Genomic DNA, 27,840 nt, shown 5'->3' with positions numbered 1-27,840 from the left:
CTCTCTCTTTCTTTTTCTATTTCTCAGCTCCAGGAGACAGTGAAAAGAAAGCTGGACATTGCTCGATCTCCATTAAATGGTGACCAGAATGGCATCTGTGATGGTAGCTACTCTCCAACCACAAAGAGGTTACGTAAAGAGGGGAATGGTGGGCTGGACTCTTTAGGCAATTTGCCCAACAACGTACCCCCTATCTCTCCACTTCACCAAATGGACATCAAACCCACATTACCTACAGGCAACAATGCAACATCTAATAACATTTCAATAGGTAACGGTAACACTGGCACTAACCACATTACAGGGCGAACAGAGGATTTGGGTAAGAATGGTGGCATGCCGGACATTAAATTAAATGGATCATTGGATCTAGACGATGGCTTCAGCCTTCTAAAAGACTTGAAACAAGAGCCTTTGGATGACCCAACTGGGATAGAGTCTTCAGACACTTCCTTGTCCAATCAAAACAAGCTCTTCTCTGACATTAATCTAAATGATCAGGAGTGGCAGGAGCTGATTGACGAGCTGGCCAACACAGTTCCTGAAGATGACATGCATGACCTTTTCAATGAGGACTTTGAGGAGAAAAAGGAGGTTGGCGACTTCACACGTCCCACAGTGGAACAAACGCAGCAACCACAAGAGCCTGCGCCTCCTCCGGTTGCAGCTGCACCAAATAACCCACCACAACCGCAAAGTGGACAGATGTCTATGGGCTCACCGCAGGTGCGACCAGCGTCTTCTGGACCTCCATTTGCCACTGCTGCCAATGGCACGCCACCCCAGCAACCTTTGCAGCAGTCACCGGCAGTCGCAATGGCATCAGGGTCACCTGCCAACTGCATTGCCCGTTCACCACAAACTCCCACACAGGCACAGACACAGGCCTCCAGACCAGGGAATGGGTTTATGATCAATGCAGGTTCTGGTGTAGGCCACACAGGGTCGACTCCGGTAACGCCAGGAGGTCCTGGACCAGGAGGAGGAGGTGGGCCAGTCCCTGTTCCTGTTCCATCAACCACCGAACTGTCACCAGCTGAACAGCTAAAGCAGATGGCAGCACAGCAACAGCAACGTGCCAAGCTCATCCAGCAGAAACACCAGCAGCAGTCGCAGGCTGCAAGCTGGTCCCCTGCGGGAGCACCAACAAGCCCATACGGTGGACCCTTCAATCCCGACAAGCCAAATAGTCCCATGATGTACCCGCAAGCCTTCAACGCTCCAAATTCAATGGTGCCCAAACCTGGCATGAACAACTACCTCCCGCAAAACCACATGAATATGTTGAACCAGCAGCAACAGCAACAGCAGCAGCAATCTGCCACATTGGCTGCCCAGAACGCCCTGAACAAACAGCTCTCTTACAGCAACACCAAACCCTTGAGTCATTTCAGTGGTGTGGAACACATGAGTCAGCGAATGACCCCACCAATGTCCAACCAGGCCAAAAATCCTATGATGCCCTACATGCAGGGAGCAGCAGGACAGGGTGGAGGGCCACCCCCTGCTCAGGGTCCAATGCCTGGCCAGACGGCACATTTGACTGAAGAGCAGAAGAGGATGATGTTGATGAAACAGAAGGTGCTTGGTCCGGGTTTGCCATACAGTGCAATGCCACAACATCCACAGGTAAGATGCTGGGTTATTTTCCATTATGTCTTCCATGGAAACGGTACTTTTGTTGGGACTTGAACATAGTCTGTAATTACACATGAAAGGATTTGTGGTAGTCTTTTCCTGAGATAGCCCTTTTTCACCAAAGTTCCATTCTGTATTCTTGGAACCATGGTGCTATCAGGTGCACCAGCCTGTGTTTCCATCAGTTTTGATGTTGAACCAAGCATACATCATCAGCAGGGTTGGGGTTGCTAAGTTCCAGTGTTGCTGTGGCTTAAGTCAGCTTCAGCACCAGAGTCAGAGAGGACAGAGTCATGGTTAACTCACTGTTTACAGTGTGGAAATGTTGCGGATTTCAGAGCCATCCTACCAAGCTTGTGAACAGTAGAAAAAAGTAGCCAACTCTCCTCACAAATGGAGCATGTTCCTGTTTATATTTCTGTTTATTTATTTATATACACGCTGCAAAGGACCCAATCCAGCTCCAATGTGAATATTAGACTTTTTTTGAGAATATATGCTCTTTTTTAGTTTCTTCTTTAGTTTGATACCCCTATGGACACTATCAAGTTTGTGCTGAAAAGCCCACTATTCTTTGCTTCCAGCTGGGATGTACATTTTCTGGCTTGGCAAACCAATATAAATGTGCCAGACGGTTCTAAATTAGGTTTGTGAACATGAACCCATCTGGTTCCACATTGATTAGGCTAAGAGTAATCCTGCCCTAAACTTTTTAGTGTTTGCTCTGCTCTCAGACCACTGGTTTCAGAACCAGGAGCTGGATTACAGGGGTTTATTGAGAACCAGTCTGTTTATATCCTGCAGTAACATGTCTAGAGCTCCATATCTGGACATAATTTTTGCTGGTTTCCTGGACATGCTTCATTAAAATGCAGTGTGACCAGATGAGACACTGATTGTACTGCCCCAAATAAAAAAAAATGTACATCAACAAATATGTCGTTTCCATCTTACATCCATTTGCTTTTTCTTCGTGTTACCATACGAATCAACAAGCTTGGCTTGGACACCTTCATCTGCACTTGGTTTTGGAATAGCCCCAGCCCTGCGTATCCTCCATCTTGCGTTTTTATGTTTATCCTCTCACCTGCTAGTCAGCACTCAGCAGATGTATTTCCGCTTACGTAACTGAATGCGGATACAGAAAATGCTTTCAATTTACACTTGTCTGCACTTGGCAGATGCATTTTCGCCTACATACTTTTATGTGAACATAGGAAACATGTTCCATTTACACTTGTGGTCAAGCACCATCAGATCATCTCAGATGTGTTTTACATGATCCATTCAGGATACATCCTGGGTGGGTTTACACCTGTCTTCTCATGGTCATATGACATCTGAATGTGTTCCAATTATTGAAATGGCACACCGATACAAGTTGTGAACAATTGTTGGGTTTTTAGAGCAGTCTGGTGTGGTGCAAAGTCTTGTTTGTTCCTAGGTACTGAAATGGTATCTTGCCCTCCATTTTGTATGTGCTATTGCCGATAAAGTGGCTGGGAAAGATCAACTCAAGATGGCACCTCCGCCTTTGACTGTTCTCCCAGAGACATGCTGGAGTCCAGCTTGCCCATAATTCCATTCTAAAACCCCGCTCACCCATAATTCTATATTTTATGTCTGTGTTGTGCAGTGGGCCAGTAATGGTGGCCGTTGCCCCAGCAACAGCTAGCTCTCGGAATAGGAAATCGACACTCTCTAATATATTAATGTCTATGCGGCAGCCCCCAGTGTCCCTGTGGCTGCCAAAATCCTCCTCTCTCTTCCGCTATCTATCTCGGAGAAGAAAGGATACCTCTCTACCTCATCTGTCAGAGGGATGAGAGGATTTTCGAGTCTCCATTACTGATCGTGCCAGTGTCACGTTTGCAGGCTTAATGATTTTAAACGCATGGCTCGAGTGATCTAAAGCTAACGAGGGGTTTGAAATTTAGTAGAGTCTATCACTCAGTTCTAATACGTCTCCTTTTAAGATGGCTCTTTGTCAGACAAGGATGCACTAGATGAGCTTGCCTGATTGTGCAAAGGAATGGTGTGTATATGCCTTTTTTTTTCTCACCGGTCTGAGTTCTCTAGTGCCTGACCTGTAAATTATGCTCGTTAATGATGTCCCTGGTCTCTCCAGTCCTCCTCCCCCTTCTTTGTGTCTCTCTCGTTCTCTCCCTCTCTCACTTTTCCTCCTCCACTACCTTCGCCTCCCCTCTTCATCTGTTCATCAGGGTCCATGTCTCACGCTCAGTGATTAGATATTCCTCCTCCCCCTTTCTCTCTCTCTTCCATCTCTCATTTCTCCTTTTCTTCCTCCTCCTCCCTCTCTCTTTCTCGTTCCCTCTCTCCTCAGCTGCAATAAAGGGGCAGATTTATGACGGCTGTTCCTTTGCGGCAGTTGGGAGGAAAATGCAGAGAGGGGAAGGAGAAAAGAAAAGAGAGCGAGAATTGGAAAGAAGGAAGAAATAGAAAAAGGAGAGCAGGAAAATGGGGTACAAAAGCAAATTGTAAGTGAAGGAGATATGGATTCTGAGAAGTGTAAAAACCACAGCGATGAAGATAAGGACAGAAATCAGGATGAGAGAAGACAGAAGAATGAAGAATGATTTCTGTTTTGGGGCTTTCTCTTTGTCTTTTACTCATCCATATATGTTATTACACTCTATCATCTCTGTCTGTGTCAGATGTTGAGTGTGTACCCTGTGATAGTGGGAAGATTTCTCCTCTGAAGACATGGTCGTCTAGTTGCTTTTGGTAGAAGCTTTCCTCTCTTAAATTGTTGCTAAGTAGACCCTGTGTGCACTTAATCTCTATGGCTATAAGTTCGTAGACATAGGCATTCAGTACGATCAGATACCAAGGACCTTTGGATTGGATGGTTAGTTCTGAATCTCGATTGCTTCTAAGTGTGATACAGCTCCTCTTCACACTTTACAACCCAGTGTTGGGGGCATTACATCCCTCTATCCAAGATTAAGCAATGGACATGCTGACCTTAAAGCCAATTTATGTTTCTACATTGAACCTACGCTGTGAGCAACATGTAGGTCTTGAGTATATGCGTACCCTATGCTGCAGACTGCTGCACACCTCCCCAGTAATGTAACTACGCATTGAGATAATGCAGACCACATCCACTGTGATTGGTCCAACAATAGTCCAAAAATATGAACTTTTCACCACACTACAGACCTGCAGCAAATTCAAGGCAACAGAGTTCAATTCTATTGGTCTGTTGGCCAAAGGTATCAGTCTAAAACTGTATTTACTTTATCACAGTTGACAGTCAATGGAAACCACATATTCCACTGTTTACAATAGATTAGTGACAGAAATTTCGCCACACTTGGAGGACAAAGCAGTGCATCCCACAGGAGTCTCCTTGTCTAATTCCAGGTGTTCCCGCTATTATTACAGGAAAATAATCAACATCTACAGGGAATCTTCCTGTGGGTTTCCACCTCAAATAAACAAGACACTGTTAATCTCTACTCTGACAATCCATATTTGCCAGTGATGCTGCCACTATGGCAGTCTTTTCATGGCTGCTTGCCACTGACAATTCTGTATGGAAGCTTGAAATATTGTTTCTTTTTTCAATGCCAACATGTAAACACAACATTAGCATACATAATCCAGTAATTTAGTTTGTTCTGAAAACTGGACTGCAAACATGTCATTAGGCTGAATTGATTCTTGCATTACAGTCAGTAAAGGATTCTACCACCTCACTCTGAATATTTAGATTAAGCTTCAATGATTGTCGATCTTCAATTAAAAAGGTATCCAAATAATTATTGTTAAGAAATTAGCATTGAAATAAATTCATTCATTCATTCATTATCTGTAACCACTTATCCAATTCAGGGTCGTGGTGGGTTCAGAGCCTACCTGGAATCATTGGGCGCAAGGCAGGAATACACACTGGAGGGGGCGCCAGTCCTTCACAGGGCAACACACACACACACATTCACACCTACGGACACTTTTTGAGTCGCCAATCCACCTACCAACGTGTGTTTTTGGACTGTGGGAAGAAACCGGAGCACCCGGAGGAAACCCACGCGGACACGGGGAGAACACACCAACTCCTCACAGACAGTCATCCGGAGCGGGAATTGAACCCACAACCTCCAGGTCCCTGCTGCGCCACCGTGCCGCCCATTGAAATAAATGATATTGATAAATACTGATATTGAAGTAGCATGGTGGCAATACAGGTATAATTACAATTACACAGCTACAGGGTCCTGGGGTTGGGAGTTTGACCCCTAACATAGGTCACTGTCTATGTGGAGTTTGGTGTGATCTCCCCATGTCGGTGTGGGTTTGCTCCCACAGTCCAGAAACACATGATGATAGATGGACTAGTTATTCAAAAGTGTCCACAGTTGTGAATGTGTGATGGTGTGAGTGAATAATTGAAAATGCCATCTAGGCTGAAATAATTTGCAAACTAAACTGAGCGTGGTCCGACTTCCCCTGTCATATTCAAATCTGTTTTGGAAACCGAAATGTACTGTCCAGGTTTGGCCTTGAATAGTCCCTCCCCATTCACACAGATAGGAGCCTGGTCATGTATGAATGGAGAACACTGCCTGGGGCGTTGCTAAAGTTGCTGCCAAGTGGACAGATTTTCCTGTAAGGATTTTGAAATTGTTTACCTTCATTTGCATCTTAAATGCCATGTTGTTTTTATAGACTTCATGGACATTTGGAACATGCTTGGATTTGGGTTCTGAAGCTGTGGAGCTTCTGATTGGCTGCTGAGATGAGGAGGAACAGAAATGATGGCGTGTGTGGCCCATTGCTTGGTGTTTTAAGAGACAGAGAGAAGGTTAGGGTGTGAGAAATCAAGAGTTAATTATGTATTATAACAAGGCTTTTTAAACTCTACAAACAGGCATAGTCACACTCCCTTGAAGAATTGTGTAAATACACACTCACTCTCACTCACTCACTCACTCACTCTCTCTCTCTCTCTCTCTCTTTCTCTCTCTCTCTCTCTCTCTCTCTCTCTGAAACACAATAACATATGGCAACCCCCCTCCCACCCACACATGCTTTGCTCATACAGTTTGGTAGCGTCTCTCTCTTTCTTTCTCTCTCTCTCTCTCTCTCTCACACACACACACACACAGATCAGAGTATGTGTAGTGTTTTTATACAGGTGGCAGAATGGCAGAGTTTGCATAATCTTATTAGTGTGTGATTATGAAACTTCAGCCTGCTCCTTAAAAGCTCGTTAGTCAGGCTTTAATTGTCACTCCTCGCCATTTTGCATATCGCCTTGGTGACTGTGATTTATTCACCAATGATCAAAGGCGGGAGGGGGAGACCCTCAGTGTGTTGATGAGCTCTGTGTGTGTGTGTATGTGTGTGTGTGTGTGTGTGTATGCGTGTATAAAGTCATTGAGGTGCTGGGGTTTCAGCTAAATAGACATTGCGGGGGCGGGTTCAGGCCATGATTTGTTGGGAGGAACTTAAATGAGCAGTTAAATCAGCCTCTTAGGTGGGAAGAGAGAGGAAGAGAGAGAGAGACAGAGACACAGAAGGACAAACTGAGTAACTAATAAACAAACGTAGACTGATAAAGATGACATCTAGTCGTCTATGAATATTTCTGTCTTGTATTCATATTTCTTATTTCCATTCTTTCTTCTCCTCACCATGGCATTTTTCCCCCTAGGTGAAAAAACTAGGTGTTTTTTAATTCGTTTTCATTACATTTTTGATTCTTTGTGTGAGCAGTCAGCAGTGTATGAAAATGTGTGATACGTGATTATGGTTCTTTGTTTCGCTCTCTCGTGTCGTGTCTGCATGCGTGCGCGCGTGTGTGTGTTTGTTAAATCTCTGGACAGTGAGCCTGAAGAGGAATCTACCTCGAGTGCGGTGCAATGTGTTGAGAGAATGAGACAGAGAAAAAGACCACCCAGCCGCTCCAGTGCTCTCCCCTCCCCCTGCCTCTTTATCCACAGGAGGGAGAGATATTGCTTTCTCTCCTCCATCCGAGACACTCCACTACCCACCACCCTCCCCCCAACACACTCTCTCTCTCACACACACAGAAAGAGAGAGAGAGAGAGAGAGAGAGAGAGAGAGAGAGAGAGAGAGAGAGAGAGAAGCACACGTGTTAGAGCTTGAGTTGAGCTTTTCTCAGATCCTTTGGAGAGGCTTTAGAAGAGGGAGGGGCTGAGGGGGCGGGGGGTGCTGCACATTTCTGCTGCCTTCTCCACAACACTCACACCAGACAAAACTACCACCCACTGTCGCCCTGCCCACCAAAACAAAGCCCACCACCTCCAAGGGTGTGTGTGTTTGTGTATGTGTGATGTTAACGAGAGAGAATTGTTGTAGTGACATGGAACTGTTGTGTTGTGTCTGGAGCTGTATCATGTTTTCAACTTAGCAATACAGATTTCATAATAAAAGCTTATATTACTGCCCCGTGATTAGCACACTTAGCTTGCACATTTCATATGATAATATTTTGTTTGAGTTCTTTAGAGGTTTACTGAAACCTCTAAAGGTAGGAGCTCTAGCATGAATAATGTGTTTTTCAAATTAAATTGAGAAATATGCAGTACTTGGCTTCATTACCCACTCTAGGGGGCGCACCTCCCACTTTGGGAACCATTGTCATAATGTAGTATAGTGAACCAACAAAAACAAGATGAACGTAGTCTTACGGCGGCCCGATATTGAACGAAACTACACTGTAATATTTGTTTTCCTTGTGATATATATTACAACATTAAAAAACGTCACTCACAACAGCTAGCTACAAACTATTTGTGTATCCAAGAGTAGAGTAAAATAAAATAATTTGATCTGACATTATCTGCATTTGGTTAATATAGCATGGAAAATTATAAAAATATTAATAATAATAATCAACATGAAGTTATACAGTGAGGAGTTTGATATGTTCTCCTCGTGTCCGCGTGGGTTTCCTCTGGGTTCCGGACCCACCGCGACCCTGAACTTAATACGCGGTTATAGATAAAGAATGAATGAATGAATTGAAGCTATATACAATTATTTAAATCAAAAACCTTGTGAGGTCATAGTATTTTAGCACAGTCCCAGTAAACAAGGAACGTCCCTGGACGTTCAAAATAGGTCTAAATGTAGTCTGTCCGTCAAGGACATATTTTAAACGTCAATGGACGTCCAAATTCCATCTTAATAAGTTAGTTAAGTGGTGCCCAATCGATAACGTCAGTGGACGTCCAAAATGTGTTTTATACAAGTAATTCATTTCGGGACCAATTAATAACGTCAATGGACGTCCAAAATACGTGTAATAGTCGTCTTTTCAATGTCTGTGTCTTTTCAACTTTATTTTCAACCTTAAGAGAAAGTTGATTAGACGGCAGTCATTACGTTATTTCAACGTTGAATCAACGGCTAAAAGTTTACTGGGGTAAAGCTTCTTTTCTCTTCATTTTTCCCACGGCTTACCTCTGTTTTTCGTCCACTCCCCCTCCCCCTTCCTCTGTGCCGGCTCTGTTCAGGCTGTAGAACAGAGTCTGCAGATTCTGTCTTTCTTTGTTGTTTGTCAGTAAGACAAAGTAATGATGGCGATAATGCAATTCTAAATTATGATATTTCAGTTTTTACTTGGCCTATCGACATTAAACAAAAACTGTCATGTTGTCTAAAGCCGGCACTTTCAGTAAGGGAAATGCACGTCCTGCATTGTGACTAGTGTGAACATTACAATGATGATGTAGAAATTATATATTGTTTAGCCCTACTTAGTATCATTCTTGTGGTATTATCATCAGTGTAGGGCCAAAATCAGGGTCAGTATATTCTCTACAGAAGGTGGCGAGTCTCCTGGAATGCACTCAGAAACCTGGGCGCATTTCCCAACAATCAGAAATTTCACGGACACTTACTTTTGAATCCTGCTTTAGGGGGCAAGCCGCAACATGAACAAAGCACCAGCTTTTATTTCCCGTAAGCCAACGTTCATTGTAATCTGGTAAAGCAGGAAATTTTTTAAACACCATTTAATGATTTAATGACCACTTAACCATTTTACACGTTGACCAGTTAACCATTTAATGGCTGTGGCTGTGCAGAATTTCAGGGGAACGCTGCCAGACTGGGTTTATTTCTTCATGCCAGGTAGATGTCATTCTTTTTTCCAAAGGGAGGAGTTCTAGAGAATCAAAGAGAGAAGAAGGATCTCAAATTCCTTACCTTGTGTGCATGTGGGTACAGTCAGACATGTGTGTACTGTTGAGGAATCAGGCTTCCAAATCGTTCCTTGCTTCCGAGAGGTTTCTTGAGCTATGGAGGCTTTCAGATGAACTCTTGTAGGAGCGGAAATAAAATGACAGTGAAATTACAGTAAGAATTGTATGGTAGTAGAGTATTGTAGGCGTATGCATAAGTATTCAGTTAACGGTTTAACATGCCATTTTTCAAAACCTGCCATCACTGTTGGTGTGGCTGATGGTCATAAAACGAAGAATAATTTTAGACTAAGTGGGGGCTGAATGCAAGGGGGTGTGTGGAAGTGTAGTCAAAGACAAAAAAAATATACTAAGAAGATATTGGCTAATGTGGGGCAATATGAAGGCTAACTCCGTTCAGTGAACGTTAAACTTAATTTGAGGTGTATGTGTATTTTAAAGATTAAGTGATGTTGCTCTTTTATTGATATGAAAATAATATCATTTCCCAACACTCATTTTACTGGTTGGTTGTTTGCTTCTTCTTTTGCCCTTTTCCCTGTGGTTAACAACATATCCATTTATTAACTCATTTGGAAACTTCAGTATAAAAATTAGTCAGAAAACACACTCCCACAGGCTTGAGTTGAGAAGTAAGAAATTCTGCCAGTGGGAATATGAACGTTTAGGATTCTTATCATGTACATTTGGAATAGTGAGCTAATGTTGGTATGTTATTATTAATGTATATATCTCCCAGTGCAGGGGGGCACGGTGGTGCAGCAGGTAGTGTCGCTGTCACACAGATCCAGGGACCTGAAGGTTGTGGGTTCAAGTCCTGCTCTGGGTGACTGTTTGTCATGAGTTTGGTGTGTTCTCTCTGTGTCCTCTGGGTGCTCCAGTTTCCTCCCATGGTCCAAAAACACACTTTGGTAGGTGGATTGGTGACTTATAAAGTGTCCCTATGTGTTGAGTGTGTGTGTGTCGCCCTGTGAAGGACTGGCGCCCCCTCCAGTGTGTGTTCCCATCTTGCGCCCATTGATTCCGAGTAGGCTCCAAACCCACCGCAACCCTGAACTGGATAAGTGGTTACAAACCGTGAATGAGTATCTCCCAATGCTGGAGCATTTATAAAATTATGAAATTGCCAGAGAAATACAGAAAAAGTATAATAATTGTTTGTAACCTACCATTGCCTAAACATTCTTCTTATCACTTTTAAGTGATGGGTTTGTCACCAGGAGGTCGTTAATTTGATCCTAGATGATGCCTCAGCCGTCCAAGACTAGGGCCCTTAGAGAGAACAATTGCCCTTGCTTTGTCATTGTTTTGGCATGGCCTCTTACCATCACAGAAACAGTGCTAGCCAGTGTGCATGTCTATTGGCCGATGTAACAGATCTGGGCTGTTGGTGTTCTCCTCAAAGCGCATTGAGCTCTCCGGTGATGTTGTGTTAGAGAAATTACATGGGGGTTTCCAATATCTCAGAGGAAGCAAACACTCGCCTTCCCCCTCCCTGGCTGGTGGTATTAAGTGTGATTGGGGGAATCCTAGCTAATGAGTGGAATTGCATATGAATAATAATTGGAGAGAAAATTGTGGTGGGGGTTGTTTTAAATAACTCTAAACAGTCCTGTTTTGCTGTCTTTTTCTTTGCTTATATCTACTGATATCAGTACTAAGCAGTTATAATGCCTTTTTACAAAGCCTTGGTAAAAACGTAGCTGTGGAAGATAAAAAAAAGGTCTTGCTGGATTTGGACGGTATGAGCACATTGATAAAGTGGCTCTAGTGCTTATGCGGCCTGATGGCCAGGCTCTGATGGCTCTGTGTGTGTGTGTGCGTGCGTGCATATGTGTGTGTGTGTGTGTGTGTGTGTAGTCACTGCTGCACACACTCATCTTTGTCCACGCTCTAACACTGACAGATGGAGAGACCACGTGGATCATGGCAGCACAGGGACCAGGGAGAGGAAAAAGGGGAGCGGGAGCCGTGTGTGTGTGTGTATGTGTGTATTCTGCGTGCGCAGAGGCATATGGTAGTGAGGAGAGAGAAGGTTTCAGAGGGTGTCTGCTTGGCGTATGTATGCGTATGTGTTCAGTCTCTATACACTAAGACAGACTGTGTGCACTCGTGGTCGCAGTGTGGCTGAAAATTTGGCCTCCGGTGTGTGTGTGTGTGTGTGTGTGTGTGTGTGTGTGTGTGCGTGTGCGCGCCAGGCCTGGATGACAGTGGTGTGTTTAGTATGCAGGGACAATGTTGCTGTTACTGGCAGACTGCTATGAAACCAACACTGGACCACTCTACGGAATAAGAATGATACCTCTCTCTCTCTCTCTCTTTCTTTCTCTCCTCCATCATTTCTCTGCTCTTCCCTTCATTCTCTCTCCCTCCCTGTATCTCTCACTTTCTCTTTTCTCTATACTTCTGTCTTGCCTTTCTCTTTTCTCATTCTACCTCTTTTATTAATTTTTTCCTTTCTCTCTCTCTCTTTTCTCTTCTATTTACCTCATCTTTCCCCTCTGCCTCTTTTTATTTCTCTCTTTTCTCATGGTTCTCTCTTGTTCTGGCTCTCTTTCCTCTGTCTTTTACCTTGCTGTCTTACATCTCTCTCTCTCTCTCTCTCACCCTCCACACCTCACTGGAGGATACCTCACAAATGAAAGAGAGAGAAACTTTGGCCGTCTCAGCCGCTCTGTGTTGCCATAGATACCGTGGCCCTCAGCACCTTCCTGCCTAAATAAATGGCAACCTCTAGACAGGGAGTGTGTGTGTGCGTGAACCTCAGGAGATGAAGATATGGTAGAGAACATTATGGAGATGGAGAGCTCGTACAGTACTCGTTCACTGTGTGTTGCCTGGTACCATTTAGAATTATGTCTCCATGTGCTGAACGTTAACTAAACGTTGCACTCTTTTCTCGTAATGTTCATGTTCATATCAACGCTGTCCAAAGAAAAACGTGCATCTGCCAAAATAGTAACTTTACAGAAGAAGGAAAATGGAAGACATTTTTATTCCAAGTAATTTTGGAGCATTTCTATTGGTTCATTCATCATGAAAATTACCCACAATGTGAGGGACATCCGCTGTGTTTAAATGACATGGTAAACTTAAAATGGGGATAAATGTTTTTCATTGGATAGCAATAATAATAGCCCTCTCTCTATCCTCGTACATCTTCCTCTATATTATCCGCAGTTAAAACCTCGCTCGATTGTGCTGCTGATTTTCTGATTTCTCCACCCCACACTGGCTCCACCTTCACACTGCTGATCCACTTATAATGTGAAGAGCCACTCCTCCACGTCGACTCACACTGCAGAAACTCCGCCTCCACGTCAACTCACACTGCAGAAGCTCCGCCTCCACATCGACTCACACTGCTGAAGCAGCACTGCCTCCACAACCACTCCAACTGCTGATGCTCAGCTTCCACTCCCAACCGCTCTTCAACACCTGGGTTCTCACCAAGCCAACAAAAAGGCAGATGCCCTTCTCCATATGGCAGCATCATAGAAACAGCACCTCCTTTCTCTCGCTCTGTGTCTATCTCTATCTCTCTCACACACTTGCATACACAAGGTCTGTATACAATCTGCTGCTTTCTTCAAGTCTTCCACCTTGAGACTCAAGTAGCTATAGTCAACATTTCACCTGAATGTAAGTCTCTGACCTCACTACAATATTATTCAATTACAATTATATAGGAAACCAGCCAGAGGGCGCTGCCAGAGGGTTATAAAGCCCTCCAGCATTGGGCTGCGGTGCCAAGGAGCTGTGTTCTCTAGAGTAATGGAGACCCATCCGATCCGTTTGGAATGAGCTCCAGAACTAATTATTCAACATCATTACATGACGTCACTGATGTTCATGTGGTTTATTGCATATCTTCCCAGAAATGTTCAAACACCAGTCTTCCCAGAAGAGCAAGCGCAAACTACCTATCATTACCCTTCATTTCAGAAGAAATGTTGGAAGACCTTTGGTTGAGTAGTGTTCCTCTACATTACCCATTAAAAAACACACCCTCTTTCTCTCTCTCTCTCTCTGTCTTTAATATACATACACAGACCCACACACACACATCAGTCTGTTTCATGTGGTGTCACATTCACTTCGTCTTTAAGGTGATTTAAGAGAGTTGTGTTGTCAGACTGTGGTGTCACAGCTCTCTCGCTCTCTGTGTAGGAATATGTATTGTGGCATTATACGTCTGACTGTCAAGCATTAGTGCAAGATCGCTGTAACACAGAATCCCTCCTTCACACGCATGCCAGAGAGAGAGAGAGAGAGGGAGAGAGAGACTCAGTACTGTAAGTTAGAGAGAGAGAGAGAGAGAACCCAAAAGAGGAGGATGAATTGTCTTTAAAGAGATGCTAGCACTCGAAACACTCACTGACAAGCGCAGAGAGAGAGAGAGAATGAGAGAGAGAGAGAAAGAGAGAAGAGAGAGAGATGAGTTAAGAAGCTTTGAGGAGGATTAGGTGCAGAATTTAACTTTTTTGTAGCCAGAGACGTCTTCTTGGGGCAATTTGCCTTGAACGCTGAAACATGGTTAATCCCTTCTTAAAAGAGCATAATCCAAGCAACCCTGCTACCTGATCCACAGCAGAGAGAGGGAGAGAAAGAGAGAGGGGGGAGCGCAAGCAGTGGCACTGTTTCTAACACCTGCACACACTCACACACACTGCAAAGAGAAAGAGAACAAGCACTTATACCCTCCACTCTTACTCACACACTGCAAAGAGAATGCCTCCCTTATGAGAGTGTCCATACTTTTTCGGTTACGTCATGTGAAGTAGTAGGAGTAGAACAGCACACGTTTTAGGGGGGGGGGGGGGGGCTGTGTCCTAAAGCCAGACACACACTGTGCGATTTTGGCCCGTTGTTAAGCCAGATTCGGTCGTAGCTGACTGAAGATCATTGGTCCAAATTTTAGCTCGATCAGCTGACGTTTGATTTGCTGTGTGAGGGGAGAAGTGATGCCTGATTAATTTCCCAGATGAGCTAAGAGTGAGCAGTCGGATGTCTGGATGAAGTTTTGACATGTCCATGTTGGTGGCTTGTCTCACAGTATGAGAAGTACAGCAAGCTGATTACTTTTCATCACTGTCCCTCAATACACAGATGGTGCTTTTCCACTGCATGGAACCTACTCGGCTCGACTTGGCTCGGCTCTTTTGCTATTCCACTGGGCAAATTTGGTACCTGGTTCCTGGAACCAGGTCCTTTTTCAGTCCTAGCTCGCTACGGGTTCCAACTGAGCTGAGTAGGTACTAAAGGGTGACATGTAAACCCTGCAGAGCACCTATTGGCCAGAGACATGTCAATCACCACGAAATGCAGAGCTCATTCAAATCCAACACAAACCGCCACCTGCAAAATCTCCTAAGTTACAGCAACTTTTTGCGTTTATTTTTATCGGACTCACAATGGCCTCACCTCTAGGTGTTTTGAAGAGGTTTATATGCTCCTTGGGACAATTGCAGACGAAAATTTCCAGCGAAAAGCCAGAGTTAATATCCCATATTTTTAGGAAAAACCTTGATCTTCATAAACAAAATTATGAAAATTACACCCATGTGCTTAGTTATGATCACAGTGATAGTAATGATTTTTGAGACTGTCAAAAAATGTTTAAATTTATGTCTAAAAGCTTTCAAACACCACTTATAAGTGAATTCAGCTACATAAAAAGCGAACCACCATCACCAATCACCTGTAAGCACCTAGCTTATTCTGGCTTGATGTAATCAAACCCTCACAGTAATGTTCCGCAAGCTAATGTAAAGCCTTCCCAGAAGAGCAGAAGATGGGAAGAAACTACTCATTGAACGCCTTGATTTCAGAAGGAAGATTAACTGATCAGTTGTCTACAAATCTTCAGCTGATTATCTTCAGTGTGAACAATGTTAATCAAATCCCATCTTAAGCATCGAAGCTGACTGAGTTTGCCTGTGTTAGACACGGTCTGGTCTCTGTGCTGACAGATTGATACTGTGATCTTTCTTGTGCGTGTTGCTGTGGTGTTTGATCGGAAGTGCTTTCTTGCTTTAGACGTTGACTCAGAGCAAGAGAGCAAACAGAAGATCTTTCAGCACTCGGCATCTACTGTGCTTAGAATGTGTTTGCTCAGGATTGTGTGTGTAGGGGGAGGTTAAGCTGGACACTTGTTGCTAATATATATAGCTTAGCACACAGACAAACACACACACACACATACACAAACACAGGGTAAAAGTTCCCATGTGGCAGTAAGAGATGATAAGAGTTTGTCAAGTACCACATCTCCTCTTTTCTGTAATAATGTCCATCCTTTGGAAATAACTCTTTCTAAACATTAGCTAGCTAGTTAGGCTAAGCTAGCTGTTTACAGGAATGATATGGCACATTTCCTCTGCATGGAACCGGCTCGGCTCAGCTCTTTTGCTTTTCCACTAGCCAAATCTGGTACCTGGTCCCTACTTTTTCAGTCCCTGCTGGCTTACGGTTCCAACCAAGCTGAGAAAGTACTAAATCATGACGTGTAAACCCCGCAGAGACATGTAAACTCACCACGAAATGCAGAGCGCCAGCAAAAACCGCTTGTAAAATCTCTGCTTTACAGCAGCTACGGCAAGTTGTAACATTACCCTGAGGTGTTTTGAAGAGATTCAAACGCTCTCTTGGGTCGGTGGTTGGCAAAAATCTCCAGCGAAAGCCGGATGTTCAACAAGGCAAACTGATCTGTTAGAACTAGGGTACAGAGCCGTATTCAGTCCAAAACAACAACTTGCAAAATGTCCCTGTTGGTTCCAAGTAAGTCAAGTACAGCCTAAACGTGACATTGCAGAGTACGGATTGGCCAGAGAGACTTTTCTACATGTTAAAATGCAGACATCCAGCACAAAAAAGCCTTTTGTAAAATCTCTAATCTGTAACATACTACCATATACTGTAGCATATTATTTTATCCAGCTCACAAAAGCAGCTTGTAAAAGTGTGCCGTGGTGAGGTTCAAATGCTCCTTGGATCAGTGGCTGATGAAAGAATGAATTGAGAGCCGGACAGAGCAACTAGAAACAGAAAAAATCTACTGATCTGTCTGAGCTGTGTTCAGTCCCAAACAACAACAACAACAACACGAATACACAATGATTAAACAGCGCTTAATGCTAACACTACAGTTTTTGTAGTCTCCAAAGCCTGTGGCTCTGTTTTGTGATATTTCGGGGCTACATTTTGGGGCGGGGGTCTTTGTAGTGGAAAACCAACCAGAGATCACGTTAGCAGAGCAGGTACCTTGCAGTGGAAAAGCTTTACATTTGTTAAAAAGATCAGATCAATAAAACAATTTCTCTCTTAAGGTCTTGTAGCACACACTGAGGGACTCTGTACTGTATCTAATGCCACTGTGATCTAATATCATTGTGAACACCAGCAACAGCTGGAAACATGCTGGAACTTTGCAGTGTCATTTATTTGTGTGGGAATATTTTCCTACTTAATTACAACCTGTCTCCTCATCCTAACCTCATCTGTCTGCATATGTGTTTGTCTGCCTCTCCGTGTGCCGGTTTGCCTGTCTGTGTTAGTGTCCTCCTGTCTGTACGTCTGTCTGGCTGTCTGCCTATGTGTGTGTCTTTCACTCTGTCTGTGTGTATCTACACTTGTCTGTGCGAGACCTGTGTGTTTCTCTACAGGCCTTTCATTAAGAGATAAACTAAACTGAGCTCAGCTGAGGCTCTACTTTCAGCTTAACTCTTTAATCTCTACAGGCCTCAGTGTGGACACAGTGTGGCTACTATTGAATTTTCAAAAACTATTAATGCTTTAAATTATTCAGGAACTTCTGTGAATATGTGATTATTCAGTCATGGGAGTGAGGACCCTTGGTGTTTAAGCGGTCGGTAAATGAATAATAAAGCGAGATGTTAAATGAGTTAATTATCCCTGTGATTTTCTTTCTCCTTTGTTTCTCCTTTTCTGCCTGTTTTCTCTTTTCTACTCTTTCTGTCTCTCACTCTCTCTGAAACCTGACCAGAACGTCTTGCATCTTTGATATCCACCCACTCACTACCGCCTGAAGACTGAACGAGAGGAAAGAGGGAGGGAGAGAGAGAGAGCGAGGGAGGGAGCACAGAGAGAGAGAGGGAGAGAGAGCGAGGGAGAGAGCAGAGAGAGAGAGAGAGAGAGAGTACTTTATATACTCATGGAGGCACTGACCACTTGAGTTTGTGCATGCGTGTGTGTGTGTGTGTGTGTATGTGTGTGTGCGTGTGGGGTGTGTTATTGAGGAGGTGTGGTCGTTTATCCCTCTCCTCTGTCATTAGAGCACGCTGGGAACGCTGCGGTAGCTCCCTTTCTCCCTCGCTCTCTCTCTCTCTCTCTCTTTCACACACACACACAAACTAGGCTGAGAACACTGGGGGCCGATGCGATGGAGATAATAGATATTTTGGTGGCTGTGTTTGGTGAAAGGCAGATTTGAGCTGTGTGACACGTGGAGTAGACGAGTGGATGATTATTTAAGACCCCCAGTAACTGAAATTAGTCAACTTCTGGTGTCCTATTTATCCCACATTTTCTCTTTCACTCTCTCTCTCTCTCTCTGTCTCTTTCATGTTTGTTTTTTCCTATAGCTGCTTTATGCCATTTTTTATTTATTCATCACAATATTTCTCTGGACTCTGACGTAACGAGACGGGTAAACAGATTTCAAGCAGCTGCTTATGGAAAGTGTTTTTTTTTTTTCACGTAGCTCTGGACGGTCTTTGATGGTCTGGTCACTGATGGGCTGGTCTTTGGCGGCTCTGCCCGCGTCACTATTCTTAGCAAAGCTTTATCGCTGTAATAGACAGTTTAATGGAAGCCAGCTTTGCTATCAGGCACCGCAGCGGCCACCTATCAGAGCAGACCTATTGTCCTCGGTGTGGCGATAAGGACGCGGTGGCCAGCCCAAATGTGGACCGGCCGTTTATCTGCTGCTGCCACTCTGTTTGTCTAAAGCACAGAGACGCACTGCTGGACAGGGCTAGTGGGACATGGACAGTGTGGGTGTGCAGGACACATGCGTCTCTCATTCAGACCTGACCAGGACCGTGTTACGTCCTAACCTGGGGAGGATGAGTAGGGTGGGATGTCCCTTCCCCACCAGATAAGTAGTTGGGCTGTTAGTGGTCTCCTCCAAGCATGTTGAGAGGATCTAAACCTACCTAAAAAATATGGTTTTAATTATTGTTTTTAAATCTGAAAATGATTGATGTGGGGGGTCAATAAGTAGAATCTCTTAAGACCCCCAGGTTGTTGTTTGGAGGGAATAAGAGACTGATGTTATTGACAATCAGAAAAATAACCTGGACCAAGAGTCTCTCTCTCAGACACACACACACACACACACACACACAAACACCCACCTCCTTTCCAATGGAGCTTAACAGAGCCAAGATAATTCACTTTGCACACTAACTTTCAATTTGGCTCCCAACACCCCCCTCTGTAAGGCGCTCTCCTGTGTGTGTCTCACACACGCACACACACACACTGAGCTTCAAGGCAAAATTCAATCAGAACTGTGTGTTTGTGTGTGTGCACCACTCAGCATCATGCAGTGTTAAAGTCTAGACTTCCGCAGGCTGTCCTAAATACAGAGGATAAGAGCCATCCTCCCATCATCAGCCATTCTCTCTTTCTCTCTCTCTCTCTCTCCACCCCGTCTCTACTGCTTTTCTCTTATACCTCTCTTCCTCGATTTCCACCTCGATTTTCCCTTCTGCCTCTGTCACTACCCATTTTGCTTTTTTATCCCCTTTTCTATTTGCTCTCTCTCTTTCTTTCTCTCCTTTCTCCCTCTCTCATCCTCCTTTCTACCACTCTTATTGTGCCCTCCCCTACTCTCCCCAAATATCTCATTTCTTTCTCCCTCCCCTTCTCTTGCAAGTCTTTTTCTCTTTCTTTCTCTCACTTCCTCTTTCCTTCTCCCCCCCTCCCTTTTTCTCTCCACTCTACCTCTCTCCTTCTCTCTTAACATTTTCTCCCTTCCTCCGTTTTACCTAAACTCTCCCCCTCCCTTCTTGGTCTCTCTCTCTCTCTCTCTCTGGAAACAGGCAGAAATGATCCATTACCACTAATGAATTGATTCAATTGGGCATAATAGACTCATTTATCTATCAAAGAAAAGCCAATTCATGTTGAGAGAGAGAGAGAGAGAGAGAGTGATAAAGAGAGAGATGGTTGGGAAGAGAGAGGGGGGTGGCAGAATCATATGTTGTAAGAGGTGTGTGTGTGAGAGAGAGAGAGAGAGAGAGAGAGAGAGAGAGAGACGTTCAGACATGAGTAAAAAAACGAAAAGGAGGAGGTAGAGGACAAGGGAGTGGGGGAGAGAGAGAGGGAGAGCAAGGAAGTGAGGTATGCAATGCCTATGTGTTTCTGCCTCCACCATGTCATCTTTTGTCTGAGGCATGTGGTAAGTATAGTCTTAAGCAAGTCTGTATCAAGAGAATTAAGGAGCTACTTCTCTTTCTCTCTCTCTCTCTCTCTCTCTCGCTCTCTCTCTCTCTCTCTCTCTCTCTCGCTCTCTCTCTCTCCTGTTATGCATACAGCTTGTTTAAAAGTATCTCACATCTCCAGTGAACCTTTTTAACATCCTTTTTCTTCAGATCAAACACAATAAACTTGCCTTGTGTGACCTAGTGTGACCCTTCACATCACCTATAGTAAAGCAGGATAAAGCCTGGCTTTGTCTGTATTTACAGCAAGTCTAAAATATCACTCACAAGCAAAACATACTTCTAACTTACATTTCTGGAAAATAAAAATCAGCATGAAGACCAAACAATAAAAGCCCAGCAGAAAATAACACATAAAATTGACCGACAACTGTCACTGCCATCCATGCCAATGTATTACATTTAGTATTGAAAACAGTGTCAGCTTAAAATGTGCTACAGGTACATTCTGGCTCCAAAGCGTTTTATTAAATTTACAATTTCACCTTAAATTGTGCAGCAGTTACATTCCAGCAACTAAGCGTCTTTTTCAAAAAATTTCCTTTAAATTTTAAAGGGTTCAGCAGTTACATTCTGGGCACTGTACCACCTTATATGGTGCAGCATTACATTCTGGAATCATTCCATCTTTTTCTGGCTCCTAGGCATTGGAATTTAACTGCTTTATCTCATTAAACTTGAAAGAGAAAATGTGAGTGAAATGTAAAAACGCTGGTACAATCTCAGATTTGGTATGTTTCAGGTGTAATATGCACTTTGGCACAGATGTTTGAAATTTCATCAATCTCATTGGAAAGCGTAGATATATCAGTAATGACTTTCCTCCTTCGCTGACTTGAGCAGAGCTAAACTTTATGCAGATGAATCCGGCAAACACACTACGTCTATTCAATCAGAAGATATCTGGTGTTTGACGGACATGTTCACAATGTGAAAGACGTGCACGTGTTACTGGGGCACTATCATGAAACATTATGGTATTACTAGAAGCCCCTGATGGAACTCGCTTGTAATGCACTCACTCAGTTACGCTTCTGTTCACACATGAACTGTGGAGTATCTGGTACGGAGATGTCCCGGAGTAGTCTTTCACATATGCAACTCACAGCGAGGGATTTTCTGCATTAGGCGCGCTCTTAGAGTGGGAAACTAAACTCATGCTTTAGGCGTGGTGCAGCGCCTGTGCAGCACGTGCAGGAGAATGCCCGGAACATTTCCCATGCCGTTATCACATGCACTGGCTCGGATTTCATCCAGAGTCTTTTCTAGGGCGCTACCAGGATAAAGTTCAGTAACGCCTGTGAAGAATGTTGCAGGTGGATGTGCTCACACATACAGCTCCGCCGGGTAAACTCCGGAACATTCCTGGATCATCGTGCATGTGTGAAAGGCGTGTAACATACATACATACTCACTCACTCACAGTTAGCCATTATACCTCAATGGGTGTTATTTGTCACCTGTTGATATTTAAGAACTGTTCCGCAAGGGTCTGCTATTGTGCGTAACATCAGTGATATGCTTATTTTATAATTTTATTAGATGTTATAGTTTTACCCCATCTTACCATGAATTATGATACTTATATGTACAAAACCATACAAATGACATAAGTAGACTTTAGGGATCTGTTGTTCCCCCTCGTTCAGGCACTTTACTAGAAAGCCATAACAGGTACATTTACCTCTCTGGCCTATAATAAAATCTGCCAGTTTTACCCCACCCACACCTCAGGGCTTTCCTGGCTGTTCCGCCCCCTCTTGACCCCTCAGGCCCAGGATGATGGAGCCCTTTGTTGGCCTGTGTGTGCGGTGGGCTGGAGCAGGCTGATAACGGGCCGAGCAGGAGGAAGATAGCCCTCCAAAGGGAAGTGATAACACAGCACAGGAGTGAGAGGTGAGCAGGAGGAGAGAAAAGAAAGAGATGGGATAGTGCTCCTCTGTGGCAAGTGAGTTGTCCATTGGGGAAGCGGTGAGATGCCGGACACGGTCCAGATGGGTTTAGCGAGAGATAGAGAGGGAGGGAGGAAGGGAGGGAAACAGAAAGAGAAAGACGTGAAATACCAGCCTCCACCTCCTTCAGATTTCAGCAGCGTCTAGATCCCTGGCTAGGTGTGAGCTGCATAACAAATGAACAGCGTATGCTAAGACGAGCTTGGTATGCACAATTCATTCTTACAAATACAATGGCACAAAGGAGGATTTTAACCAAATATCTGCTGTAAGAAAAGGACAAGAGCATTCCATTATCGCTGTACTGAGGTTCTATCATTATGGACATTATAAAAGAGCTCACTTTCTGTGGCCTATAATGAACTAAATATGGGTTGTACAATAGAAAAACGAGGGTATTTTATATCCTTTTATATATTTTGCCCAGTTAATAATAAGAATTATTGGTCATGTTCAGTTTCAGTCTCTATTCACAGCAATCGTAATAGTGTAGTTTGTAAAACAGCTGCTCTCCACGTGATGGACATGGGATTGATTCATGACAGAGGCAACCTTACTACACTTCACCAATGTAAGTACTTGGGCAAGACCCCAAATGATGTCATTCGAATTGTATCATTGTATGTTGCTTCAGACACGAACATTCCCTAATTCCTTAAATGTTCAGCACATGGATGAAAAAGCAATGAAATGAGAATGCCATTGGTAGGTTCAAAGTTAATGTCATTTGTAGCTGTACAGTAAGTGCCAATCAGTGATGGGTAACCTGGCTTGAATTTCCTGAAGTTTTACAGTTGTGCAAATCACCATTGATGGCAAGAAACCACGTACAATTAACATTATTCTGACACAAATCCAGTATCTGTGTGCTTGCCTCTACATTGCGCTACCTCACTTTCTTCACTTTTCCTCAGACTTGTCTGGACACGCACAGTTCCCAGGGGTTCCCAGCAGCATCTGGGCAGTAAGTGAGTGACCTGAGGCTTGAGTGTGAGGGTTTTAAAGGCAGTAGTTGAGGGAGCAAGTTTACTACTACTGCTACTACTATTGCTATTGCTGCTGGCTAGAAAACCCTGAAAAAAGGGACATTCTGGAGCAGCTGCATCTGAGCTTAATGTCACTATGCCAAAGGCCAAGCATCGGCTAGAGGGGTATAAAGACCCCATGCATTTGGCTGTGAATATATCACTCCATTTTCTGAAGTGCTATATTCTTTTGGAGTGTTTTTGTGGTCCTTTGTGGACTAAACATTCAACGTCAGTATCTCAATTAACTAATGTTCTTTTGGCTGCATTCCATCAAATTCTCACAACAATGTTAAAGTTGTAAATATTTCCCAGCTTCCAATAGTAGAAGCTGTTACAGCTGCAACAGAAGTAATTCTTATTAATAAATAATTTCAGTAGAAATGTTGGAAAAGCAGGTGTCCACAAACCTTTTGGCTTATAGCATATGTTTGTCCATTTTAATTTATGTGGCCACAGAGTGTCAAACACCACAGAATCAAGTCTGTTTGAAGTTTACACAGTTTGAGGCAGGTAACTAAGTAACTAAGGTATTCAAAAATAAAGGAGCAAAACCCAAGCAAGTCTTGGCTGATCGGCAACATCTGAAGTAGGGGGGGAGTGTTTACATTTGACAGTCGTTTTTAAAGCCCGTCTGCTTTTTGAATGTGGCCTCTGTTTGTTTTGTCTCTGTTGTGTTCCTGTGTATTAGCAGCACAGTGCTGATGTGTTCATATATTCAAAACTAGACATAATAATACAGTCCACACAGCCCTGTGTGTTTGTGTAAGAGAAAAGCTTGGAGTCAAGGTCAATGCCTCCTCCTTTACACTATACAAAGTGTGTGGAGTGCTGGAGAGAGCAGGCTGAAAGGACGTGTGGAGTGGCTTAAGCATGGCAACACTTAGGATTTAAATGCAGGCTTAGAGAAGTCTATAACACCTGCACCATGCATCATATTATCAGAGCTACTTTTTTAGACGGATGGATGTTTGGATGGATATATGTAGGATGGATGGTGTTCCGGGAGCTCTATGCAGACCTCTAATGCCAGCAGATGGGAAAGTGCTCATTACTGTGGTGTTTTTTGCATCTAACAATTACTATATACACTGAAAGATCACTGGATTAGGAACAGATACTCTTTGTCTATTTTATCACTGACCATACAGGAGCTATGTACTTATTTGTCCCCATTTTACCCTGTTATTCAGTGGACAGGGCCCTCAGAGGACCACCACAGAGTAGGTATGTTTTGGGTGGTGGATCATTCTCAACACAGCAGTGAAACTGGCTTGGTGGATCAGACACAGCAGTGCTGCCCAGGTTTTTAAACACTGTGTCCATGCACTGTCTAATTACTCTGTTAGACACACCTACCTCATTGGTCCACTTTGTAAATGGTTACTTTAGATTGATGAACTATTCTCTGTCCAGCAGTGACACAAAAGGCTTTAAAACTCTAGCTGCACTGCTGTGTCTGATCCACTCAACACACACTAACACACCACCACTACGTGAGGGTCACTGCAGCACTGAGAATGATCCACCACCCAATTAATACCTGCTCTGTGGTGGTCCGGCGGTTGTCCTGACCATTGAAGCAGGGTGAAATGGGAAAGCATGCAGAGAAAAAGTGGACTACAGTCCTGTATGGTCAGTGGACCTAATTGAATGGGCAATGAGTTTAGATTCAAGGTAGGTTTTCCAAATCCAGTGAGCATTCAATATAATCAAATCTATTTGCATTCAATTGACAGCGCATAAATGTGTTTCGTAGTTTACAGTTTCTCTATAGTACTTAGAAGTGATATTTGCTGTGACATAATATATCATGTCAATTGTGACATATAATAATACTGCCCAGTCCTACTAGGGAAGAAAACTGGCAAACTGTACAGGACTCTGCCCCCCAGGACCATTACTGGACACCTTTGGCTTAAGCTTTTCAAACCTGTAACTGCAGGATAGAGGAAGGAAGAAAATAAGAAACAAAGAAAGAGTTCACCCACTCTTAGTCAGTAATGATTTCACAGTCTTTCTGAAATGAGGCAGAAAATGTGCTTACCTTCAAGGGTGAATATTTCTGTGAGGCTCTTCGAGGGCAGTGAAAGCCCCCCTTGTAAAGCAACTCTTACTGGAGAGCACAAAGGTGGTGTTGTGAGGTAAAAGAGACACTTCGGTGAGAGATGAGTAAACATAATTGTTAAACATTTCCGGGATGTTTTGAAAGATCAAGATGTTTGAATTGTGAGTCCACATTACAAAATAATCAAGAGATAGATAAAAACATCCTTGCCAAATGTTCTCACATGCTGTAGCAGCCAAAAGAAAATGGTGTCCACTTTGTGCTGAATATAGATAGAGTCATTTTCTTTACAGTTTATTTTGACAGTTTAGGAAGACTTGTGCCAACCCTTGCTACAGTATACAGCACTGCTCCTTTAACCTTTCTGACTTTTCCAAAAGTTCCAACCTCTTTTTCTACCTCTACCATGCATTGCTGTCACAGAGGTTCTTGGATATTTACCCCCAGAAAAAATAATGCTGTTTAAACGTCATTATAAAGCATTTTCAAGCGATTACTGAGCAAACTGTTTTTCAAAATGGTTTATTCTTGTTTGACCCAAGTTTGACGTCAGCTCTAGATCATATCTGCTGACGCGCTCAAAGTCAGATTTATTGTTGGAAGGTGATGTCGATTCCCTGGTTTAGCTCCATCTCCAGGGATGCCCGTGTTTATCTTAGCGAGCCATACATCAACTGTCAAGATCCGTCATTGCCAATACTTCTTGGCTCTCCGTTAAAACCAAAGGCCGTTTTTAAATCCTCCGTCCCCCCACCCGAAATATCACTCATCGGGGATTCTCTGCTCACAGCCTAAACGGCATGGCCTCGGAAATGAGGCGGTGGTGGATGGTCTAAAAGCGGACTTGCTGAGGGCGCGTTTGGGTTTGTTAAAGCCCGTGGGGTCCCAGGAGGAGACGAAAAGACAAAAAGCCGGCACCCCCACAAGGACCCTCCCACTGCAAGGGGGCTATTTATCATCGGTACACAAACAGCTTTCGTTTTACTGGGCAGCGGTGGCAGTGTCATTGAGGGTCCGGCCGGGTTTGGTCACAGCTCCATTCATTCCTGCTGTAAATGCCTTCACCTCCACAGCCTCATTAGCAGCCCCCAGCCCCCATCAGCTATTTTATAGTCTGCACTCAGTAGAGACATAGGGTCGTGATGGGCTTATTTATTTGTTTTTGTCCGCTTTCACCTTGACAAGGGGAGAGAGAGAGAAAGAGAGAGAGAGGTTCATGTGAGCTGTATGTGAGTCTTATGTGCTCGTACGTCTTGTGCGTGTGTGTGTATGTGTGTACATTGCAATGTTGAGACCTTGTGTTGACTGCAATCTCACAGCCATTGGTCGTAAATCAGGTTGGATGGAAAGGAAGGTGACTGTATTGGTTTTCATTGACACCATTAGAGTTGAGACTGGAGATTAAAGTGTCAGCTTCAAACCCAACAGCATGAGGAGGATGTACAATGCTTATGGACGAAGGACGGTTTACTATATTATCTTGGCATGGTTGTTATACTCTGGAACTAGATGGAAGGCAGTATGTTTTTGTGTTTTCTGATTTTGGATAAGAGGAAAATACTGCTTTGAACAAACGTGTTGCTTTTAATGACGGTCTAAACTGTAATCATAGATCATTTAAAAGCTAAACACATGCCCTTGACCCAAGAGAAACGAATATGTTGACTGTGCACACTTCTGTTGTTAACAGATGTCCAGACATTAACACCAAAGGTGCGTAGCATTTTTCAAAAAACAAAAAAAAGAGAGAGTTCAGAAGATGACCTCTGAAAACGAATAGCTCAACAGTGTATCAGCCAGATTGGAAAATAACTCCAATGAGTTTTATCGGTCCAAAGATTTCAATATTTCACTGAAAGAATTTGACACCTCTACTGTACAAGTTCAGGCTTGTGTGGTCCTTCTTAGAGCACATTAACACATTAATAGGTGTTGAGGAATCAAGGCTTGTAAAAGTTCATTTGAGTCTGGGCATGTAAGTGTGGAGGGATTACATTGTTTTTCCATGCATTGTGAGTGCTGCGCGATAAGAGATGATGCCCTGCTTGAATACAAAAACTGCCCAAAAATGACTTCACCAGTTTAAATTCAGTTGATAATTTCACATCCCTAAACTTTATAAAATGTATAAAACCTCTCTCATTTCTGGGCATGTAACAGAGCTTACTTCGGCTTTCATTCCACTTGTGTTGAAACCATTTTAACCCTATGGCCCCAAAATGACTGTGATTTATTTTCTTATTATGCACTTTAATTGAATTAATGACTGCTACAACTATGTTATTGTAACAGGTTTGTTGTATTTACCTTAACAACCCTATCCACGAAGGAAGGAAATCAATTAAAAAAGGAATGTTGACTGTGTGGATGTTATAAAAATGACAAAATATCACTGATTCAGAGCAGTGCTCTTAAAAAGTCCTTAGTGCTCCTCCTTGTGGTGAATCTGCAACCTGCTAAATGTGAGTGAAATTCCTTATGTGAACCATA

The 27,840-nt window shown here is 43.4% G+C and overlaps 1 protein-coding gene across 1 annotated transcript in view; it reads left to right on the top strand.

The window, feature by feature from the left end:
• Positions 1 to 27,840, top strand: part of maml3 (mastermind-like transcriptional coactivator 3) — a 129,587-nt gene that overhangs the window by 66,727 nt on the left and 35,020 nt on the right. The window contains exon 2 of the mRNA XM_066678819.1: positions 28 to 1,629. Coding sequence (XP_066534916.1) covers positions 28 to 1,629 — 1,602 coding nt within the window. The remainder of the gene's footprint in view (positions 1 to 27; positions 1,630 to 27,840) is intronic.

The sequence above is a fragment of the Hoplias malabaricus genome, chromosome 8 (assembly GCF_029633855.1).
Source record: "Hoplias malabaricus isolate fHopMal1 chromosome 8, fHopMal1.hap1, whole genome shotgun sequence".
Taxonomy (NCBI): domain Eukaryota; kingdom Metazoa; phylum Chordata; class Actinopteri; order Characiformes; family Erythrinidae; genus Hoplias; species Hoplias malabaricus.
The sequence above is the reverse complement of the archived record's forward strand: the minus strand, read 5'-3'. Positions and strand labels throughout refer to the sequence as shown.